The sequence below is a fragment of the Primulina huaijiensis genome, chromosome 16, assembly GCF_012295235.1.
Source record: "Primulina huaijiensis isolate GDHJ02 chromosome 16, ASM1229523v2, whole genome shotgun sequence".
Lineage (NCBI taxonomy): Eukaryota > Viridiplantae > Streptophyta > Magnoliopsida > Lamiales > Gesneriaceae > Primulina > Primulina huaijiensis.
The window spans coordinates 14,036,519-14,054,087 of NC_133321.1; the positions used below are offsets into that span (position 1 = coordinate 14,036,519).

Here is a 17,569-nt window from a genome sequence, read left to right on the forward strand (position 1 = left end):
ATCAAATACCGAAACGTAATTGCATCCATCACAGGAGAATACGTTTCTTCATAATCAATTCCAGGCCTTTGAGAAAAACCTTGTGCAACAAGTCGAGCTTTATATCTTACTATTTCATTTTTCTCATTTCGCTTTCGAATAAAAACCCATTTGTATCCAACAGGTTTTACACCTTCAGGTGTAAGGACTATAGGTCCAAAAACATTACGTTTATTTAGCGAATCCAATTCAACCTGGATGGCATCTTTCCATTTTATCCAATCCTGCCGATTTTTACATTCACCAAAAGATTTTGGTTCATGATCTTCATTATCATTTATGATGTCGATTGCCACATTATAAGAAAATATATCATCAATTTCTTCTATATCTTTTCGGTTCCATATTTTTCCAGTATTAATATAATTGATAGAGATTTCATGATTCTCGTCAGTTTGTGGTTCTGACAAAACATTTTCATCATCATGTGTTTCTTCAGGAACATCATTCTCTATTTTGTGATCATTATGTGTTTCTTCAGGAACATCATTCTCTATTTTGTGATCATTGTGTTTCTCTATGAATTTTCTTTTTCGAGGATTTTTATCCTTGGAACCAACTGGCCTTCCACGCTTCAGGCGTTTAATGACATCATGACTATCTTCAATTTGTTTCTTCGGAATTTCAATTCGAGCAGGGGCATTTGCAGCATGTATATATGATTTAGTTACCCCTTTTGTGTCTGCAAATGCATCTGGTATTTGATTTGCTATTCTTTGCAAGTGCACAATTTGCTGTACATCTTTTTCACATTGTTTTGTTCTTGGATCCAGATGTAACAATGATGATACATACCATGTAATTTCTTTTTCGGTATGTTTCTGTTCTCCCCCTAACATTGGGAAGATTTCCTCATTAAAATGACAATCAGCAAAACGTGCTGTGAACACGTCGCCTGTCTGTGGTTCAAGATATCGAATGATCGATGGACTATCATAACCAATATAAATTCCAATCTTTCTTTGAGGTCCCATTTTCTTTCGTTGAGGTGGTGCAATAGGCACATACACCATACATCCAAAAATTCTCAGATGAGAAATGTCTGGTTCTTTACCAAATGCAAGCTGCAATGGGGAGTATTTATGATATGCACTTGGTCTGATGCGAATTAATGAAGCAGCATGTAAAATTGCATGTCCCCATATAGAAATAGGGAGCTTTGTTTTCATAATCATTGGTCTAGCAATCATTTGCAGACGTTTAATCAATGATTCAGCCAATCCATTTTGAGTATGTACATGAGCAACAGGATGCTCAACAATGATTCCCATAGACATACAATAATCATTGAAAGTCTGGGAAGTAAATTCACCAGCATTATCAAGTCTAATTTTCTTGATTGTATAATCGGGAAATTGATTCCTCAATTTTATTATTTGAGCAAGTAATCTTGCAAATGCAACATTTCGAGTTGACAATAAACATACATGTGACCATCTGCTGGAGGCATCAATCAATACCATAAAGTATCTGAATGGTCCACATGGTGGATGGATTGGTCCACAAATATCACCCTGAATACGTTCAAGAAACATTGGTGATTCAGTTTGGATTTTGGCTGGTGATGGTCTTATAATAAGTTTTCCAAGAGAACATGCTTTACATTGAAACTTATTATTCTGAAAGATCTTCTGGTCTTTCAATGGATGACCATGTGTATTTTCTATAATTCTTCGCATCATTGTTGAACCAGGATGTCCTAATCGATCATGCCAATTGGTTAATATTGAAGAATTATCAATTACCATGTTTGATTCAATGGGACGTATATGTGTATAATGCAATCCAGTAGGGAGCATTGGTAGTTTTTCAATCACATATTTCTTTCCTGATTTATATGTGGTAAGACACATATATTTCTCATTCCCTTCATTCATTGTTTGAGTATCATACCCATGGGAATATATATCATTAAAACTCAACAAATTTCTTTTCGATTGTGGTGAATATAAAGCATCATTGATCAAAAATTTTGTACCATTAGGTAACAAAAATTGTGCTTTACCACATCCTTTAATCAAGTCTACAGGACCTGATATTGTATTCACCGTTGTTTTTGTTGGTTTTAGTTCCAAGAAATATCTTTTATCTCGGAGGATAGTGTGCGTTGTACCACTATCGGGTATGCAAACTTCAGCTTTGCTCATAGCATTTTCCATATTTGAACTTCAAAAAATATGCAATGAAAAAAAATTAATGACAATACATATTTAAATATAACACATATCATAATTGTACAATAAAACATTATCATATAAATACATGAAAAATAAATTATTGTACATTTATATTCTACCACTATATTGTTCATTTTCAGAGAAATCATTGAGAAAATCTGCAGCATCAATATTGTTCATTTCTATCCCACCAACATATTGATCATTTCCAGAGAAATCATTCATAAAATCAGCAGCATCAAAATGAGTTGAATCACTCAAACGGTCACTTCGCTCAGTGAAGTTGGTCTCCTTTTCTTTCCCCTTTATCGATTCTTTATAAAGTTTGCAAAGATGCTCAGGGGCTCGACAAATACGAGACCAATGTCCTGGAGTACCGCATCTGAAACAAGAACTTTCAAATCTTTTCGAGTGATTTTCATTAACACTCATGTTTTCTTGATGCCTTTTCTGTGGATGGTTTGGGACGTTATTTTGAGATGAGTTATAGAAATAACTATCTCGATTATTTTCAAAACCACGGCCGCGTCCACGACCACGACCACTTCCTCGTCCACGTCCACGTCCACGACCTCGACCTCGACCTCGACCTCGACCAAAACCTTGTCTTTGAATTTGATTTTGGTTTCCAGGTTTAAATTCATTTTTACTTACAGCATTTACTTCTGGAAATGCTGTTGATCCAGTGGGTCGGGACTGATGATTTCTCATTAATAGCTCGTTGTTCTTTTCCGCCACAAGAAGACAGGCGATGAGTTCAGAATATCTCGCAAATCCACGCACTCTATATTGTTGCTGTAGTGTTATATTTGATGCGTGAAACGTGGAAAATGTTTTTTCAAGCATTTCCGATTCTGTAACCTCATGTCCACAAAATTTTAACTGCGAGATTATTCTATACATCGCTGAATTGTAATCACTGACTTTTTTAAAGTCTTGGAATCTTAACATATTCCATTCATCACGGGCGGTCGGAAGTATAACTTCCCTTATATGTTCAAATCTCTCTTTTAATCCTTTCCACAGAGCCATGGGATCTTTTTCGATGAGATATTCACATTTTAAACCTTCATCAAGGTGTCGTCGTAAAAATATTATAGCTTTTGCTTTTTCTTGTGATGAAGATATACCATTTTCTTTAATGGTCTCGCTTAGACCCAATGACTCAAGATGCATTTCTACATCAAGAGTCCATGGCATATAGTTTTTCCCAGTAATATCAAGAGCGATGAATTCGAGCTTTGCCAAGTTTGCCATGGTGGTACTAAAAATTACGATGCATTTTATTAGTTAATGAATATTGCAATACAAAGTAATGGATAAACAACAAGTACAAGTATTCGTAAAAATAAAGAAAACACACGAGGAGGATATTCTCCGATAAATACAAGACTGGTGAGTATGATAACCAAAATAATTAAAAATAACCTCGTGAAAGCCATCTTCTTTTTTTCTTCGAAAATTTGATGAAGAATAATTTTTAGAGAAGAAGAGAAAGTTGGAGTGATTGAATGTATTTGTGAGATTGTATTTATAGAGCAAAAACTAGCCGTTTTGTTACCGTTTATTACCGTTGGTGTATAAGAAAATAAATGTATGTATTTGTATAATTTTATGGTAATAATATGGTGTATATAATATTAGTCATATTTAAATAATTATGTATATCATATCACATTATTATAATTAGGTGTCATAAGTTATTTTGTTTAAAAAACCTTATAGGCTTTTATACTTGTCGTATCCCTTACCGGGAGTGTGGGATGTCGTCTTAACATCCTCCCAGGATTTATAACAAGTTTTTGAAAAAATTATTTTTATTATTTCTAACAATAACATTATATTATATATTACATATATAAACAATAAATAAATAACAGTAAAATAAATATTATTACTTTTGTTACCTTTTTCTTCTGTTCGGAGCTTGGAAAAATATGGAGGACTTTTAGAGCTTCGTGCTGATAACGTGTTGTGAAAAAGTAAAAATTTACGGTAAAAAAGTAAAAATCTCAAACTCTCAAAATTATCACACTACACACTTTATAATATTTTTCTCTCAACTCAATTGTGATTTTCTTCACAAATGAGAGATCTATTTATAGAAAATTTTTACAAATAATCCAAAAATAAAATACATCATTACCTACATCATCACACACTAATTTTCAATATTCAACACCTAATTTTACCTAATTTTCAACATTCAACATTCACATTTTCAACACAAATATTTGACACATTTTTAAATAATTTTTCAACAAAGATGACAATTTTTTGTCTTAAAATGATTGTCTCGGAGTATTTTTTTATCCGACAGACGATCCGATTATTAATTCTATATTATCATCACAACTAAGATTCTCAGTTTTGTATGATTCTTAGTTGTAACATATTGGCCAACAAGAAAATATAATATTTTTAATTCTAAATGTTGATTTTTATTTTTTACAAGTGACCCTCAACTTTTTAATATTTAGATATGTTGAATTGTTGAGTTTTCAGACTGTGTAGTATTATGAGTACTAACCTCTTAATTTGATGTTCATTTTAGTTTTAGTCGTATAAATTTCTCGGGTGACTTAAGAAGTATGTTTTCGCATGTAAACGGCTCCGGTCAAATGTTTTGTTTGCTCTGTTGTATAAAACAACTCAATTCGATTCACTATTTATGTTGAATTCGATTCAACCAAAAACTAATTATATTGGTTCTGGATTAATCTGGACCATATTCGGATCGGTTCCAGATTAATTCAATCCGTTAGACTCAATCTTTTTTCTAGAAAACGATTTTCCTTTTCAGAATAACTGATCTGATCGAGCCGACTCGCAAACGATCGAACTAATGTTGGTGGATTATTGGGGAACTCTAATGGTTCAAAGTCTCTACATGGGCATATGGTGACCTCAAAATATATGAAAATGCACACGTGTCAATTTCTTATCTTCTCCAGATAAGATGTCATCCTTTACCTTATATCCGTCGGTCCAGACTTGAATCCAATCGCCCGTTCCAATCCAATATCTCTTTTAAAATCCTCCATTTTTCACCGATTCCCTCCTCCACAGCTACAATGGCCACCGCCGCCCTTCAGCAAACTCCAATCACTTACCAATCTCGTTCGCTGCCGTCTTCGCAATTGCAATCCACGCGAGAAATCAAGCTCTCCCTCTCAACTCTACTCTTCCCCAAGCTCACCCTGAAATCGCGACAATCCCGGCGCCGCACTCGTGGAGGGGGTTCCTCCGGCGCTAGAATGGCCGAATCCGCCGCCGGAAGCTACGCCAATGCTTTGGCCGACGTGGCCAAATCCAACAACACACTCGACCAAACCAACTCGGACCTCGAATCGATCGACAAGGTCTTCTCCGACGAAGCGGTGGTGAAGTTCTTCATAAACCCCACGGTCACGGAGGAGGATAAGGGCAAAATCGTCGACGAGATAGCCAAGAAGTCGAAGCTGCTGCCGCACGTGGCGAATTTCCTCAACATCCTGGTGGACATGAAGAGGATAGATATGATCAGGGAAATAATCAAAGAATTCGATGTTGTTTACAACAAATTGACGGAGACGGAGCTGGCGGTGGTGAGCTCGGTGGTGGAGTTGGAGTCGCAGCATCTAGCGCAGATCGCGAAGAGCGTGCAGAAATTGACGGGGGCGAGGAACGTGAGATCAAAACCAAGATCGACCCGACACTGGTAGCCGGGTTCACGATCCGGTACGGGAATTCGGGTTCGAAATTGGTCGACATGAGCGTGAAGAAGCAGCTTGAGGAGATGGCACTGCAGCTAGATCTTGGAGACATTCAACTAGCTGTGTAATTTAATTTTCCATCTTTTTTTTTCCTCTTTTTTCCATTTTTTGGGAAGGAAAAATATATAATTTGTAAGGATTGGATCATTTTGGAGATAAAATGATTATTGATTATCCCACTCACATTTACATACCAAAAAATTATAATAAAATTTTAATTTTAAATAAATGAGACTCATAAAATAAAAAAAATAATTTTATGTAATAAATATATTTAAAAAAATAATAATAATTTAAATTGTGTAAATAAAATTTAATGTAAAATAAGAATAAGATGAATGAATGGACAACGAGAACCACAAATAATGTGTATTAATGTTAAAATAAATGTAAAAAAATAGACATGTTATTATATTATGCTTGAAAAGTTTTTGAGATTTTTGATGAAGTGATAGAACTTATAACGTAAACTAATACGGATGTCCTAACTACAGGATACTAATGAATATTCATGAATTATATTTTTTGCCTTACTTTAGAGAAGACAGATTAGATTTTTCTGGGAAAATCCAAATCGTCGGAGCAACTTGTGATTAAATTTCCAACAATCATTTCACATCATAATCGCAATGTAATATACACCATCTCCATTCATTTATACAAAACAATCAATCAATCATGATAATCAACTTTTAATCCAATTCACCAAATCACAAGAATAAAACCACTCCACCCCTCCAAAATAACAGCATCAATACTCAAACTTGATGGCACGCGGATGAGAAGTATGAACCAGGAACTTGCATTAGGGGATGGATAAGTGTGTTGTACATATCTTAAGTTCCGATTTACCGCGATCCGACTGGTAATTTAAGAATTCATATACAACATGACTTATGTTTCACTTTAGCTTTAGATTAGAAGGAATATTATATACATGTAATTTCCCTTCAATGACTTTACACAATAAATCGATGTATTCATTGGAAAAATATATGATTGAATAATTACAGGTGTCGAAATGAATTATGACCTACAAGTTGTCATCTCCATCCAGTTCTTCTTCAAGTTCAAGACCCTCTGCTGCCAGAAGCTGGCCGATGATCTTCTTCTTCTCCTCTTCAGCCTTTCTCCGCATTAGATCTCTTTTTCGAAGAACAAGGGTATGCCGTCTTAGAGTGCTGTTAGAGTTCTCCAAGGATGCCTTTTTCTCTTTCACCAGTATCTTCCTTTCTTCTTCAGGGTCAATCTGAAATTCCATAAACAAATAAATGAAGGTTTTACAAGCTTGTAATTAAAAGTTACAAAATAGATGAGCTCTTACCACATTCACTATTCAATCAAACCCTTTTTCATCAAGTATGTAGAGGCTGAAGTTTTTGGACTCCTAGTTATCAAAAGATCACTTTACCTTTGATCGAGCAAGGCGACGTGCTCGTAGATTCAATTCCAGCTGCTGTTGCTCAGCCCAAGCTGCAATGGCCATATCTCCTCTCTGGTCGAATGCTTTTCTCTTCTTCATAAGCCACTCCATCCATGCTTGAGATGCCTGATAAATAACAAATCTCGTTGCAGTTAGACCCTAAAATCCATCACTCTCTTTAAATTTATAATGCATTTGCAATCAAGTTAATTGAAAAAGCAGACAGAAACTTAGTTTTCATCATTCCTAAACACATTCAACCGGTATCTGAAAAAAGTTGATGCACTTGGTATCTGATACATAGGTATACATCAATAAGTACTAGAAAGAATTTTTCACCTTCATCGGGTTCACACGGTTATCAGTATCATATTGCCTCCTTTTCTGATCATCAACAAGAAGCTCATATGCAGCCTGAATCTTTATAAATCGTGCTTCAGCCGTTTCCCCTTCTTCCAAAGTTCCTCTACCATCATACACTAGAAAGATAAAAGTGGCACATTAGCAAGGCCAATGCAAAAATATTTTTCAAGAGAACTGAAAATTATAGCTTCATGCTCTGTACTCAGAAATTTTGAGAGAGCAAAATCAAGTACCTGACTTGGAAGGAGACTTTGAATTCATCTCAAATCACCAAAAAATTATTCAAAATCAAAAAGTTTCAATTTGTACTATCCACATATGGGATTTAAGAGCAGGTACACAACATACAAATATATACATTTCTTCATAATACATGAGAAGAAATAAATTGCAGATGCACCACATATAGAGGATTGAAGATAATGGACAAACCATCAGGATGATAGAATTTGGCCAGACGCCTATATGCTATCTTTATTTGCTCCTCATCTGCATCCCTTTCCAATTCTGGATTTGGAAAGTCGAACATAAGTCAGCAAAAGAACAGTAAACGACAGAGAAATTGAATATGCTAAAGACAACACTTTAAGCACCTAAAAGAATGAAAAGTAAGCTGGATACATCAGCTTTCACTCCTGAGGTTACAAATCCATTTCCTAAGTTGCAGCAGTTCATAGATGAAATTTAATTTAATATATTAAATATATGTGAAATATTTGATATTTACTGGTAGTAAAAGAAACCTCAAGTTCTACTTCTACTTCACTGCTATCATGCACTGTCGATCCTTGCTTGCTATAAGCTCATTCTCAAATTACGAAAAAATAAATTATTTTGCAGTTAAAACTTGCATTATATCACAAACTTTCTAGCATTTTACGAGGTTATACTACATCACCCTGACTGATGCAAAATCCGGTGTTTACTTCGTCCCGTGCTCAAGCCAAGAATGTGAAACACAGTAACAATTTGTGTTGCCTGAAATTCACGCTTGAAGTAAGCCCACTTTTTCAGACCAGGATGGTTTCAGTGGCTGCTGTTCGATCTGTTTTAGGCATGCTATATGATTTTAACTCAAATATGATTCTAGCTGACACAAACACGGTGCATAATTTGATAAACACAAGCATACACACTTGATAAAGTAACAGAAGACTGGAACTCAACACAAACAAAAACAAAGCTAAAAAGTGAACTACCAAGGGTTTCATATGGGGATTTATCGTCGGTCCAATCAGAAGCTCTGGTAGCCACCATCCTCCTATGCTGATTCAATCTCACCCTCGACCCATTCTTTCTCTGCTGCCCAAATCTATCAAACCAAACAGCGAAAACCGGTGAATACAAGCGAACCCTGAAATTGTTGCTAGGGCTTTCAATCGACGGAACCCTAGTAATCAATCTGCAGCAGCAAGTCATCGAAGAGAACACAACCTGGGGTCTACATACCGCTCTCAAATTGCTCATGTTCCTCGATTCGAAACCCGGAAACAAAAGCTATGAATTTTGATGGAATCGCACAGATTGAAGGCCGTGAAGGAAGAGAATTGGAAGGTGGAATTTGGATTGTTGTTTTGTTTTATGTGAAAATTTTCAGCTTCCGTGGAATCCGATTATCACACGCATGCTTTCCTTCAATATTTTCCGCTTTTTTTTTAAAAAAATAAAATTAATTTGAAGAGTTGGTCTCCTGTAAGACGGTCTCACGAATCTTTACTTGTGAAACGGATCAATTCTACCGATATTCACAATAAAAAATAATACTTTTAGCATAAAAAGTAATATTTTTTCATAGATGACCCAAATGATCCGTCTCACAAAATACAACCTGTGAAATCTTATCACACAAATTTTTCCATAAATTGAATTATTCAATGGTTGCAATTCAGATATTAGTCACATTTGATCTCATGCAAAGGGCTGTCGACTCCTTGTAAATATAAAGATTATTTTTTTATGTCAAATTATTTTATTTAAATTTATTTTAAAAATTTGTAGTTTCAAAAACTTTCTAACCGAATCGTACGTCACAATTTGGTTTTAATTTTATGAAAAAAATCATCAAACCACATCGTGACCATCTTAAGTGAGAGATGTGCTATAAATCATACATACTTCTTTCTTAGATTTAAAAGAAATTAACTTTTAATACCAAGTTTATTGAACATATAATGTTAAATTCAAATTTGTAAAAAAAAAAAACCTCAGTAAGCATTAACACGAGACTATCGTTTTAAAGAAAAATAATCACATCGTATCACTACATTATCATTTTTTTTAATCTTTAAATAAAAATTCACTAATAAAAAAATATTTACAAATATAGTGGACATACCCAGACAAGATTACAAAATATTGAAGAGCCTAGAGTCTGAAGTGCAAAATCTTAAGAAGATATGCCATATAAACATACAAAGATATTCTCCATTTTTTGTAGGATATCAAAACCTGCATATGCTATTTTTCAGTACGCACTGATATACCTGTGTTAAAGATATTCTAGCTCTTTGATCTTAAGAACATCATCATGATCATAGATCGTTTTTCCATTAAAAAGATGCATATATTTATAGAAACTTTTGAAATTTTCTCCAACCAAGCATACATACACATCTACAATATGCCAAACTCCCATTCACTTACAGACTTATTAAGAATTATACTTAAAATTGATAAATAAACTATACACACACCCACAAAGGCCATAAACTAAGTGAAACACAACTACAAATAGTGTACATGAGCGCTGAACTGCCAATTAACTAGCTGCTCAATGTCATAATGTAGAAAATGGGAAGGCTATTGGAGCCCCAGGCGACCGCACCATAGAGAGTTGAGAGCCCAAAGACGTTGAAAATACTCGCCGAATATAAGCAAGCCTTTCGTTGCTTGGTGTGTCGTCAATATACGAGACCTTTGCTCTAGAGTTTGCTCTCGAAGGTTGTCCGCATGTAGCACGAACCTTTCGAGTGATTCCAACTTTTCGATTGACGAAAGCATCTGAGCACCATAATTTCCAGCTCCAGCAGCAAGATATGTGAAGCCCTGTAGTTTGCTGAAGCTTCTCCACTCCTAGTGATAGAGCATCCTCGGCTTGCACGCACGAATGTCTCAACATGCGAACCTTAACGACTTGCTGCTCGTCCAGCTAGCCCAAGTTGAGACATCACAACCTGATTATCGAGTTTCACAGACTCAAAAATAAGTTACCAAACACTAGTTGAATAAAGATGTTGAATGGAACAGCTAGTCTGGATGTTACATTTACAAGAGTAGATGGTCTGAACCCTCCTATTCAAAGGAAGAACCGCTCGACCGAGGTCTTCCATGCTCCGTGCACTATGTAGAACGCATCGGTCCTGGCGACGTCTCGTTTCATACCAAAGAGGTTTCGATAATGGTTTAGTACATTATGTACTATCATTCTCAGCTTTGGTTCACTAACTGGTAATTGTAGAACATTTCTTAGCTCGGAAATTTTTCGTACTTGCTCCTCAATCCAGTTCCCGTATTCACCTCAAACGCTGTGATTCCTGCACATTCATCAGTATCACACCATTAAGGCAAAACACAAGAAAATTATGACCTAATTCATAGGTCCATATATTTCGATACTTGCCGTTGATCTATAAGGTAACAGTCCCTACAACGAAAATGTAGACCATAAATCTGTTGTGTAATAAGCTTTTTGACATGTTGCCCTTTTCGGGAGTCTCCGGATCTATACAGGGACAAAATATTACATTGCACCAGATTATAATATATACCTGCTGTCTAGCTTGTTCGAGTTCGAGTTGAAACCGCGCCAGCTTCAAACGACTCGTTAAAATAAAATCTTCTGATCCAAACACAACTAATAAGTAATTTTGGGAGTAAAATATTAAATTTAAAACCTTATAAATTTATTATATAAAATTATAGAGTATGATAAATCGTTCCATGCACGACCGGATTTTAATTTCTTTCGTGGGTGCAACAATAAGTGCTTCCCACATTTCCCAAAACTTCTGGGCATAACTTATTTTTTAATGCCACCACCACCATACCTTTTGTAGTCGGACATTTTGGAAAAAAGGTAACTTGGTTATATATTTATATTCTTAGCTGTGAAGAAATTAAGTTGACACAAAATGGAAAATTTTATGGCCATTAATCAGTTGTAACCAACAACAAGATGTCACTCTTCTTATTATGTGAAAGGAGCGTTTGATCCATAGACCAATATAACATTAAAGTTTGAAATTGTATGAAAATTTTGGACTTCCATTAGTATCAACGTCCTTGGTCATCAACAACTGGCTAATGTTTCGACGGGTACTATTGGCTCAGGCTCAGGCTCGGGCTCAGACTCAGGCGGGTCATGACTAGCTTTATCGTTTGACTAAATTCGACACACTTGGTTCGAGTTTGATACTAACTTGAAAGGTAGTCGAGATCTCAGAGTTCGAAACTGAATAGCTAGTTAGTCTTATCAAATCCTTGGACGTATGATCTCGAGAAGTAAGTTGTCGACAGCTCTTCTTTCAGGGTTTATTTTGTCTTCTGGGAAACATGGGTCTTTTGAGCCAAAGAAAAAAAAAAGATAGTATCGGTGTTATTGCAATTGCACTCTGAAAGGGAAATCACAATAAATGAAACTCAACCATGGATGATGCTCTTTTGAGAGGCTTTATAATGAATTAAAGGAAGCAAAATGTATGACATTTTTGCTCACCACAACCTATCAAAAAGTGACCAACCACCCACATAAACAATACAAGAATCTAAATAAATACCAACCGATCGATGATGAAAAGTTACAAGAAAGAAAAATGGAATCATACGAAATTTGGAGCACGATTTTTATTAGCAAAGTAAGAAACTTAATCGATTAACCTAGATGATGTCGGAGTAAAAGATCATCAACTGTGAAAATATATTGTTGTATGTATTTTACTGGTGAAATTCAGAACCTTAGAGTCCAAGTTTTTCCCCCAGTTTTGAATTAACTATATATCGAAAGTTTCCACCTAAATGGTGGTGCCACTCTCTCAAGAGGAATATTATCCAAGTTCATACATGTAACTACCATAGATTTTATTCAACCGATGTATGACAACTAACACACCCTCCTCACACTCAAGAATGAACAATCTGGAGCATAAAGTTTACAAGACAACAAGTGGTAAAATTATGAATAATTCAACACATAACAGTGGAACATGAGTTCTGAACTCAACCCCAAAAACTAACTTAATAGAAGATGATTGTCAAGTTTTTATATGCAACTCCCAAAAATTTAATTTTACTAAAAATATATAAAGAGATAAAATAAAAAAAAGATTGATGGAACAAAAAGGGAAAACTTTAGGTTGTCCGTTCGCTACAATATTCAATATTATATAGGATCCCCATTTGGAGAAAAAAATGATTTCTATGCGTCCAAAGTAAGGATGAAAGCTTATGTTATATTTGATGCTCCAAATCGTGCTATATTTTATTCAAACAAATTATATTTACACAAATTATTAAAAATTAAATGAATTAAATACCATGAATGAACAAAATAAAATTAATCATTGATAAAACATTTGATTCAAATATTTGAAGAATGACATGTTTTTTCGTTTGTCACTAATAAATATTAATCTTCGTACATCATTTGGATTAATGTATTTGAAGAATGCTCGTGTCTCGTAAACCTAAATGTTGAATTTCGATCGATATTTGCTGGCACACAAATCAATTGCTGCAAAATGTGAAGAAACTTAAGATTACGAACATCTTGCTCAAGAAAAGGAAGGTGATCAGTAAACAATTTAGTAGAACAAATATATCTCATTGGACATTCACTTTTTGTTGCTAATATTACCATCCAATTAACCCAATCCATAAAAGCATGCATTTTGTGACCATATTGGCCGGCATTGCTTCAATATCATATTTGTGTTCCAGTTGATTTCTTGTTTGTTTACATGAAGCAGGAAAAAGGTTAAATTCGATGCCAACATGGGCACCAAGATACCAACTCAGAAGAACCAGTTCAGAAGCATAAAAAAACTCCCTCCTCCAATCTAGCAAGCCAAAATACTTAATTATACCATCATCAAAATACTTCATTATATATAATCATAAACAATAAAACCCATTTACTAGAACATTGTACTGAATTTTCAATCTGCAATGCGTAGTGGCTTTCTACAGATTGATTAGTACGTAATAGGTACATATTACATTGCTATTATCCTAGAATAACTAAGTGCATCTACAAGCAATGAATACTAAATCATTTTTAAGAACTTCACAATATCTTCCTATCACAGAGCCTCGTCGGTAAACCAATCTCTGCATCTCAAACACATGAGAGGCAGCGTGTCACAGAAGTCAAATATTTGGTTCAAGATCAAATTCATTCGAACATGGTGAGCATCAATAACTCAAATATTTAGTTTATGACCGACCACTCGAAAACAAACTACAGAATCACATTCGTAGTTAAAACTGAATTAAACTAACTGCAATATGTTTCTTAGAATAACGATGGACCATTATGTTCACAAAAAAGAAAATAGAGATGTCTAATTGAAGAGATCACGGATCATTTTGCAAGTCCACGGTTATCTTGAGTACCCACATTTATGAAGCGAAATAAAATATATTGTGTTGTGTATGATGAAATTATATGGTAACATGAAAGCAAAGAAATTTCAAAAACCATTTGGTTTCAAGGGAAAAAGGAACTGCAACAATTAAGAAAATTCAAGAATACCATCACTTTATTGTTAAAACTTCATTTAGAAAATATACAGAGGTCAGTTAAACTCACACATTTGAGGACAGGTGAGTTCTGCAAAGAGGGATTGAGCTTCTGCAGATTATAGGACTCCAGAATTTTCTATACCTGAAGTTGTCAAGGATAAGAGAGAACCAAGTTATATCTCTATCGTACACAACAGTTTCTTAAATAGGAAGCTGAATTAAGAAAAACGGTATGCATTGTCTTCATGTCCTTGATGAAAGGGATTTCCAAGATAAAGCAAATTTGTGAAAAAACCCAATAAAACCAGAAAATCAAATTATATGGCGTTAATCGCCATTTTAAAAATAAATAACTTACAAAATTAGGTTGACCATTGACCAAAATTCAAATCATCTCTTTGTTGCATCAATAAACATAGCTCGAGTCCAATGTTCCACATCTTCATTTTGTGATGGAGGAGGAGGAAAAGTCGGGTGTTCAATGATATCCCATCCTTCAATTAAGTTTTCGCTCTTTCCCGTATCAAAAAACTCATTACCATAAAGAAAACTGGCAGCAGAGCTTGGAAGATAATTATCATATGCAGTTCTCTGCAATAAAGAAATCAGCTTCATGTAACTTGCAATACACAATGAGCTATACGAGACTCTTCCATAGAATCATTTTCACGGAACTGAAGACAACATAACTTCTTCCATTCAACTGAAGACAACATAACTTCTTCCATTCAATCAGCATCAATCAAAAAGACTGAAATGTCAGAAAGACTAAACCGCATCATTCCATTCTCTACATTTATGACACAATAATATATATCCTTAGGATAGATATTTTGACAAAAGAATCATAAGAAGATATGCATTTCTAGTACAACATTGATTTTCGCTCAACTACATATTTGAAGTTGAAAACGAATCCACCGACAGGCAAAAGAATAGATGATGTGCATGACCACTTATATGTTCAATCATCCTAGAACGACCATTTGTAACCATAAATCCTATTGTTATAGAGGAACAATAATTTATATTTTTGTCTGCAATTTGAATGATAACTGTCAGCAAGCTAGTAAAGAGATTGGAAATGGATTACAACAGCATGATATGAATCTGTGTCCATTTGTGAAAACAGGATCTGATCCATTAAATACATGGAGTGTAGGTTACTAGATATTAAAATATCAGACCCTAGACACATTTTGCTAGAGTTCCTTGACCAAACAATAAGCTGCAGAGGAAGCAAACGTTAAATGCATCCAGCTTTAAACATATTAATGAATCAAGTTACAGAAACTTTTTTGTCGGGAGGCGAACTTGTGACAAGCAAGGAAAAAACCATACATTCTTCTTGGCTAAATAAGAAAAACGGAAAAGGGAAAACAAATTCAACCCCAATTTAAAAGATGGAATAAAGCCAAATTTATAAAGCAAACATAGGAAAGTCAGCAGTAGAAGAGTTGGCTTGTGATATCTGATTATCCAAATCATAACAAACTTACTTTAACATAGAGCTTACTCGCAAGCAACTTAAAGTGGTTGATCGCAAAGGTTAACAAAGAAGCACGGAATACAAAATGAAGAAAAAACTCGCGAGTGGGAAAAAGATTATAAATCTGGAAGCAATTACTGGCAACCAATATCACATTTCCTACTATCTGCATGATGTTGCAGCTATAGACTATAGCTATACTTTTCTCATTGCCATATTGATCAGAATAAGTGGAAACATCTTGAAAAAATCAATTGGTGCTTAAACACATACTGCTACGGGCACCCCATGGGCACTTTCTATTAACGTGCTTGCCGAAACAGCTGACTCCACATTCCACACGGACTTGCCCACTTGTTGGCCTTGCTTGGGTGATCTGCAAATTGAATAAAAAAAAGAAACATAATGCAACTTTTTCCAATTACATTGTCCAAAAATTAAGGATCATGTAAACAAAATTCGTTGTGACAATATGATTCTGCCAAGTTCATATTCACATAGGTAAGTTTTAGGTGTAAATGCCATATCAAGCGGTTTCATGGGCTAATATTTGATCAGAACATTGAGAATAATGACAGATGAATTGAACTTACTTCAGTTTTCTACACAAGGGTAAATAAATCGATAACCGAGAGGAAAGTTCAAGTCTTGTACCTTGATGATGTTGTTCTCAAAGATAAAACAGCTCGAACCTCCTTGGAAGAAGAGAGTGTAGCCAGCAACCTTGCAAATGCCNATACTTTTAGCATAAAAAGTAATATTTTTTCATAGATGACCCAAATGATCCGTCTCACAAAATACAACCTGTGAAATCTTATCACACAAATTTTTCCATAAATTGAATTATTCAATGGTTGCAATTCAGATATTAGTCACATTTGATCTCATGCAAAGGGCTGTCGACTCCTTGTAAATATAAAGATTATTTTTTTATGTCAAATTATTTTATTTAAATTTATTTTAAAAATTTGTAGTTTCAAAAACTTTCTAACCGAATCGTACGTCACAATTTGGTTTTAATTTTATGAAAAAAATCATCAAACCACATCGTGACCATCTTAAGTGAGAGATGTGCTATAAATCATACATACTTCTTTCTTAGATTTAAAAGAAATTAACTTTTAATACCAAGTTTATTGAACATATAATGTTAAATTCAAATTTGTAAAAAAAAAAAACCTCAGTAAGCATTAACACGAGACTATCGTTTTAAAGAAAAATAATCACATCGTATCACTACATTATCATTTTTTTTAATCTTTAAATAAAAATTCACTAATAAAAAAATATTTACAAATATAGTGGACATACCCAGACAAGATTACAAAATATTGAAGAGCCTAGAGTCTGAAGTGCAAAATCTTAAGAAGATATGCCATATAAACATACAAAGATATTCTCCATTTTTTGTAGGATATCAAAACCTGCATATGCTATTTTTCAGTACGCACTGATATACCTGTGTTAAAGATATTCTAGCTCTTTGATCTTAAGAACATCATCATGATCATAGATCGTTTTTCCATTAAAAAGATGCATATATTTATAGAAACTTTTGAAATTTTCTCCAACCAAGCATACATAC

At 34.4% G+C, this 17,569-nt stretch overlaps 3 protein-coding genes across 4 annotated transcripts; 1 reads left to right on the forward strand and 2 right to left on the reverse strand.

The window, feature by feature from the left end:
- The first annotated feature begins 5,197 nt into the window (after positions 1–5,197).
- LOC140960725 (ATP synthase delta chain, chloroplastic-like) lies at positions 5,198–6,154 on the forward strand. Its single transcript, XM_073418973.1, is given in 2 exon segments — positions 5,198–5,888; positions 5,891–6,154. Coding segments are annotated over 2 exon segments (747 nt in total). The 5' UTR covers positions 5,198–5,290; the 3' UTR covers positions 6,040–6,154.
- A 596-nt stretch (positions 6,155–6,750) lies between these two features.
- Positions 6,751–9,391, reverse strand: LOC140960693 (uncharacterized). Of its 2 annotated transcripts, none has more exons than XM_073418939.1 (5): positions 8,957–9,389; positions 8,190–8,264; positions 7,734–7,873; positions 7,383–7,520; positions 6,751–7,220 (listed from the first exon to the last, which is right to left on the reverse strand). In XM_073418939.1, the coding sequence occupies exons 1-5, from the start codon at positions 9,222–9,224 to the stop codon at positions 7,005–7,007; spliced, it is 837 nt and encodes a 278-aa protein (XP_073275040.1). In that variant the 5' UTR covers positions 9,225–9,389; the 3' UTR covers positions 6,751–7,004. The 2 variants fall into 2 exon arrangements, 1 of the variants encoding a protein (XP_073275040.1); XR_012172240.1 differs by having other exon boundaries at positions 7,025–7,220; positions 7,296–7,520; positions 8,957–9,391.
- Positions 9,392–13,818: 4,427 nt separating this feature from the next.
- Positions 13,819–16,733, reverse strand: LOC140961045 (uncharacterized). The gene is made up of 5 exons (XM_073419367.1): positions 16,639–16,733; positions 16,258–16,360; positions 14,854–15,086; positions 14,563–14,637; positions 13,819–14,081 (listed from the first exon to the last, which is right to left on the reverse strand). The coding sequence occupies exons 1-3, from the start codon at positions 16,731–16,733 to the stop codon at positions 14,886–14,888; spliced, it is 399 nt and encodes a 132-aa protein (XP_073275468.1). The 3' UTR covers positions 13,819–14,081; positions 14,563–14,637; positions 14,854–14,885.
- Between the last annotated feature and the right edge of the window lie 836 nt (positions 16,734–17,569).

Excerpts from the sequence above, each read along its gene's own strand:
- LOC140960693 (XM_073418939.1), bottom strand. The coding sequence starts at position 9,224 with ATGAGCAATTTGAGAGCGGTATGTAGACCCCAGGTTGTGTTCTCTTCG. Across the intron at positions 8,265-8,956 it reads ATCCCCATATGAAACCCTTG|AATTGGAAAGGGATGCAGAT; the intron begins GTAGTTCACTTT and ends TTCCAAATCCAG. Across the intron at positions 7,521-7,733 it reads ACCGTGTGAACCCGATGAAG|GCATCTCAAGCATGGATGGA; the intron begins GTGAAAAATTCT and ends GTTATTTATCAG.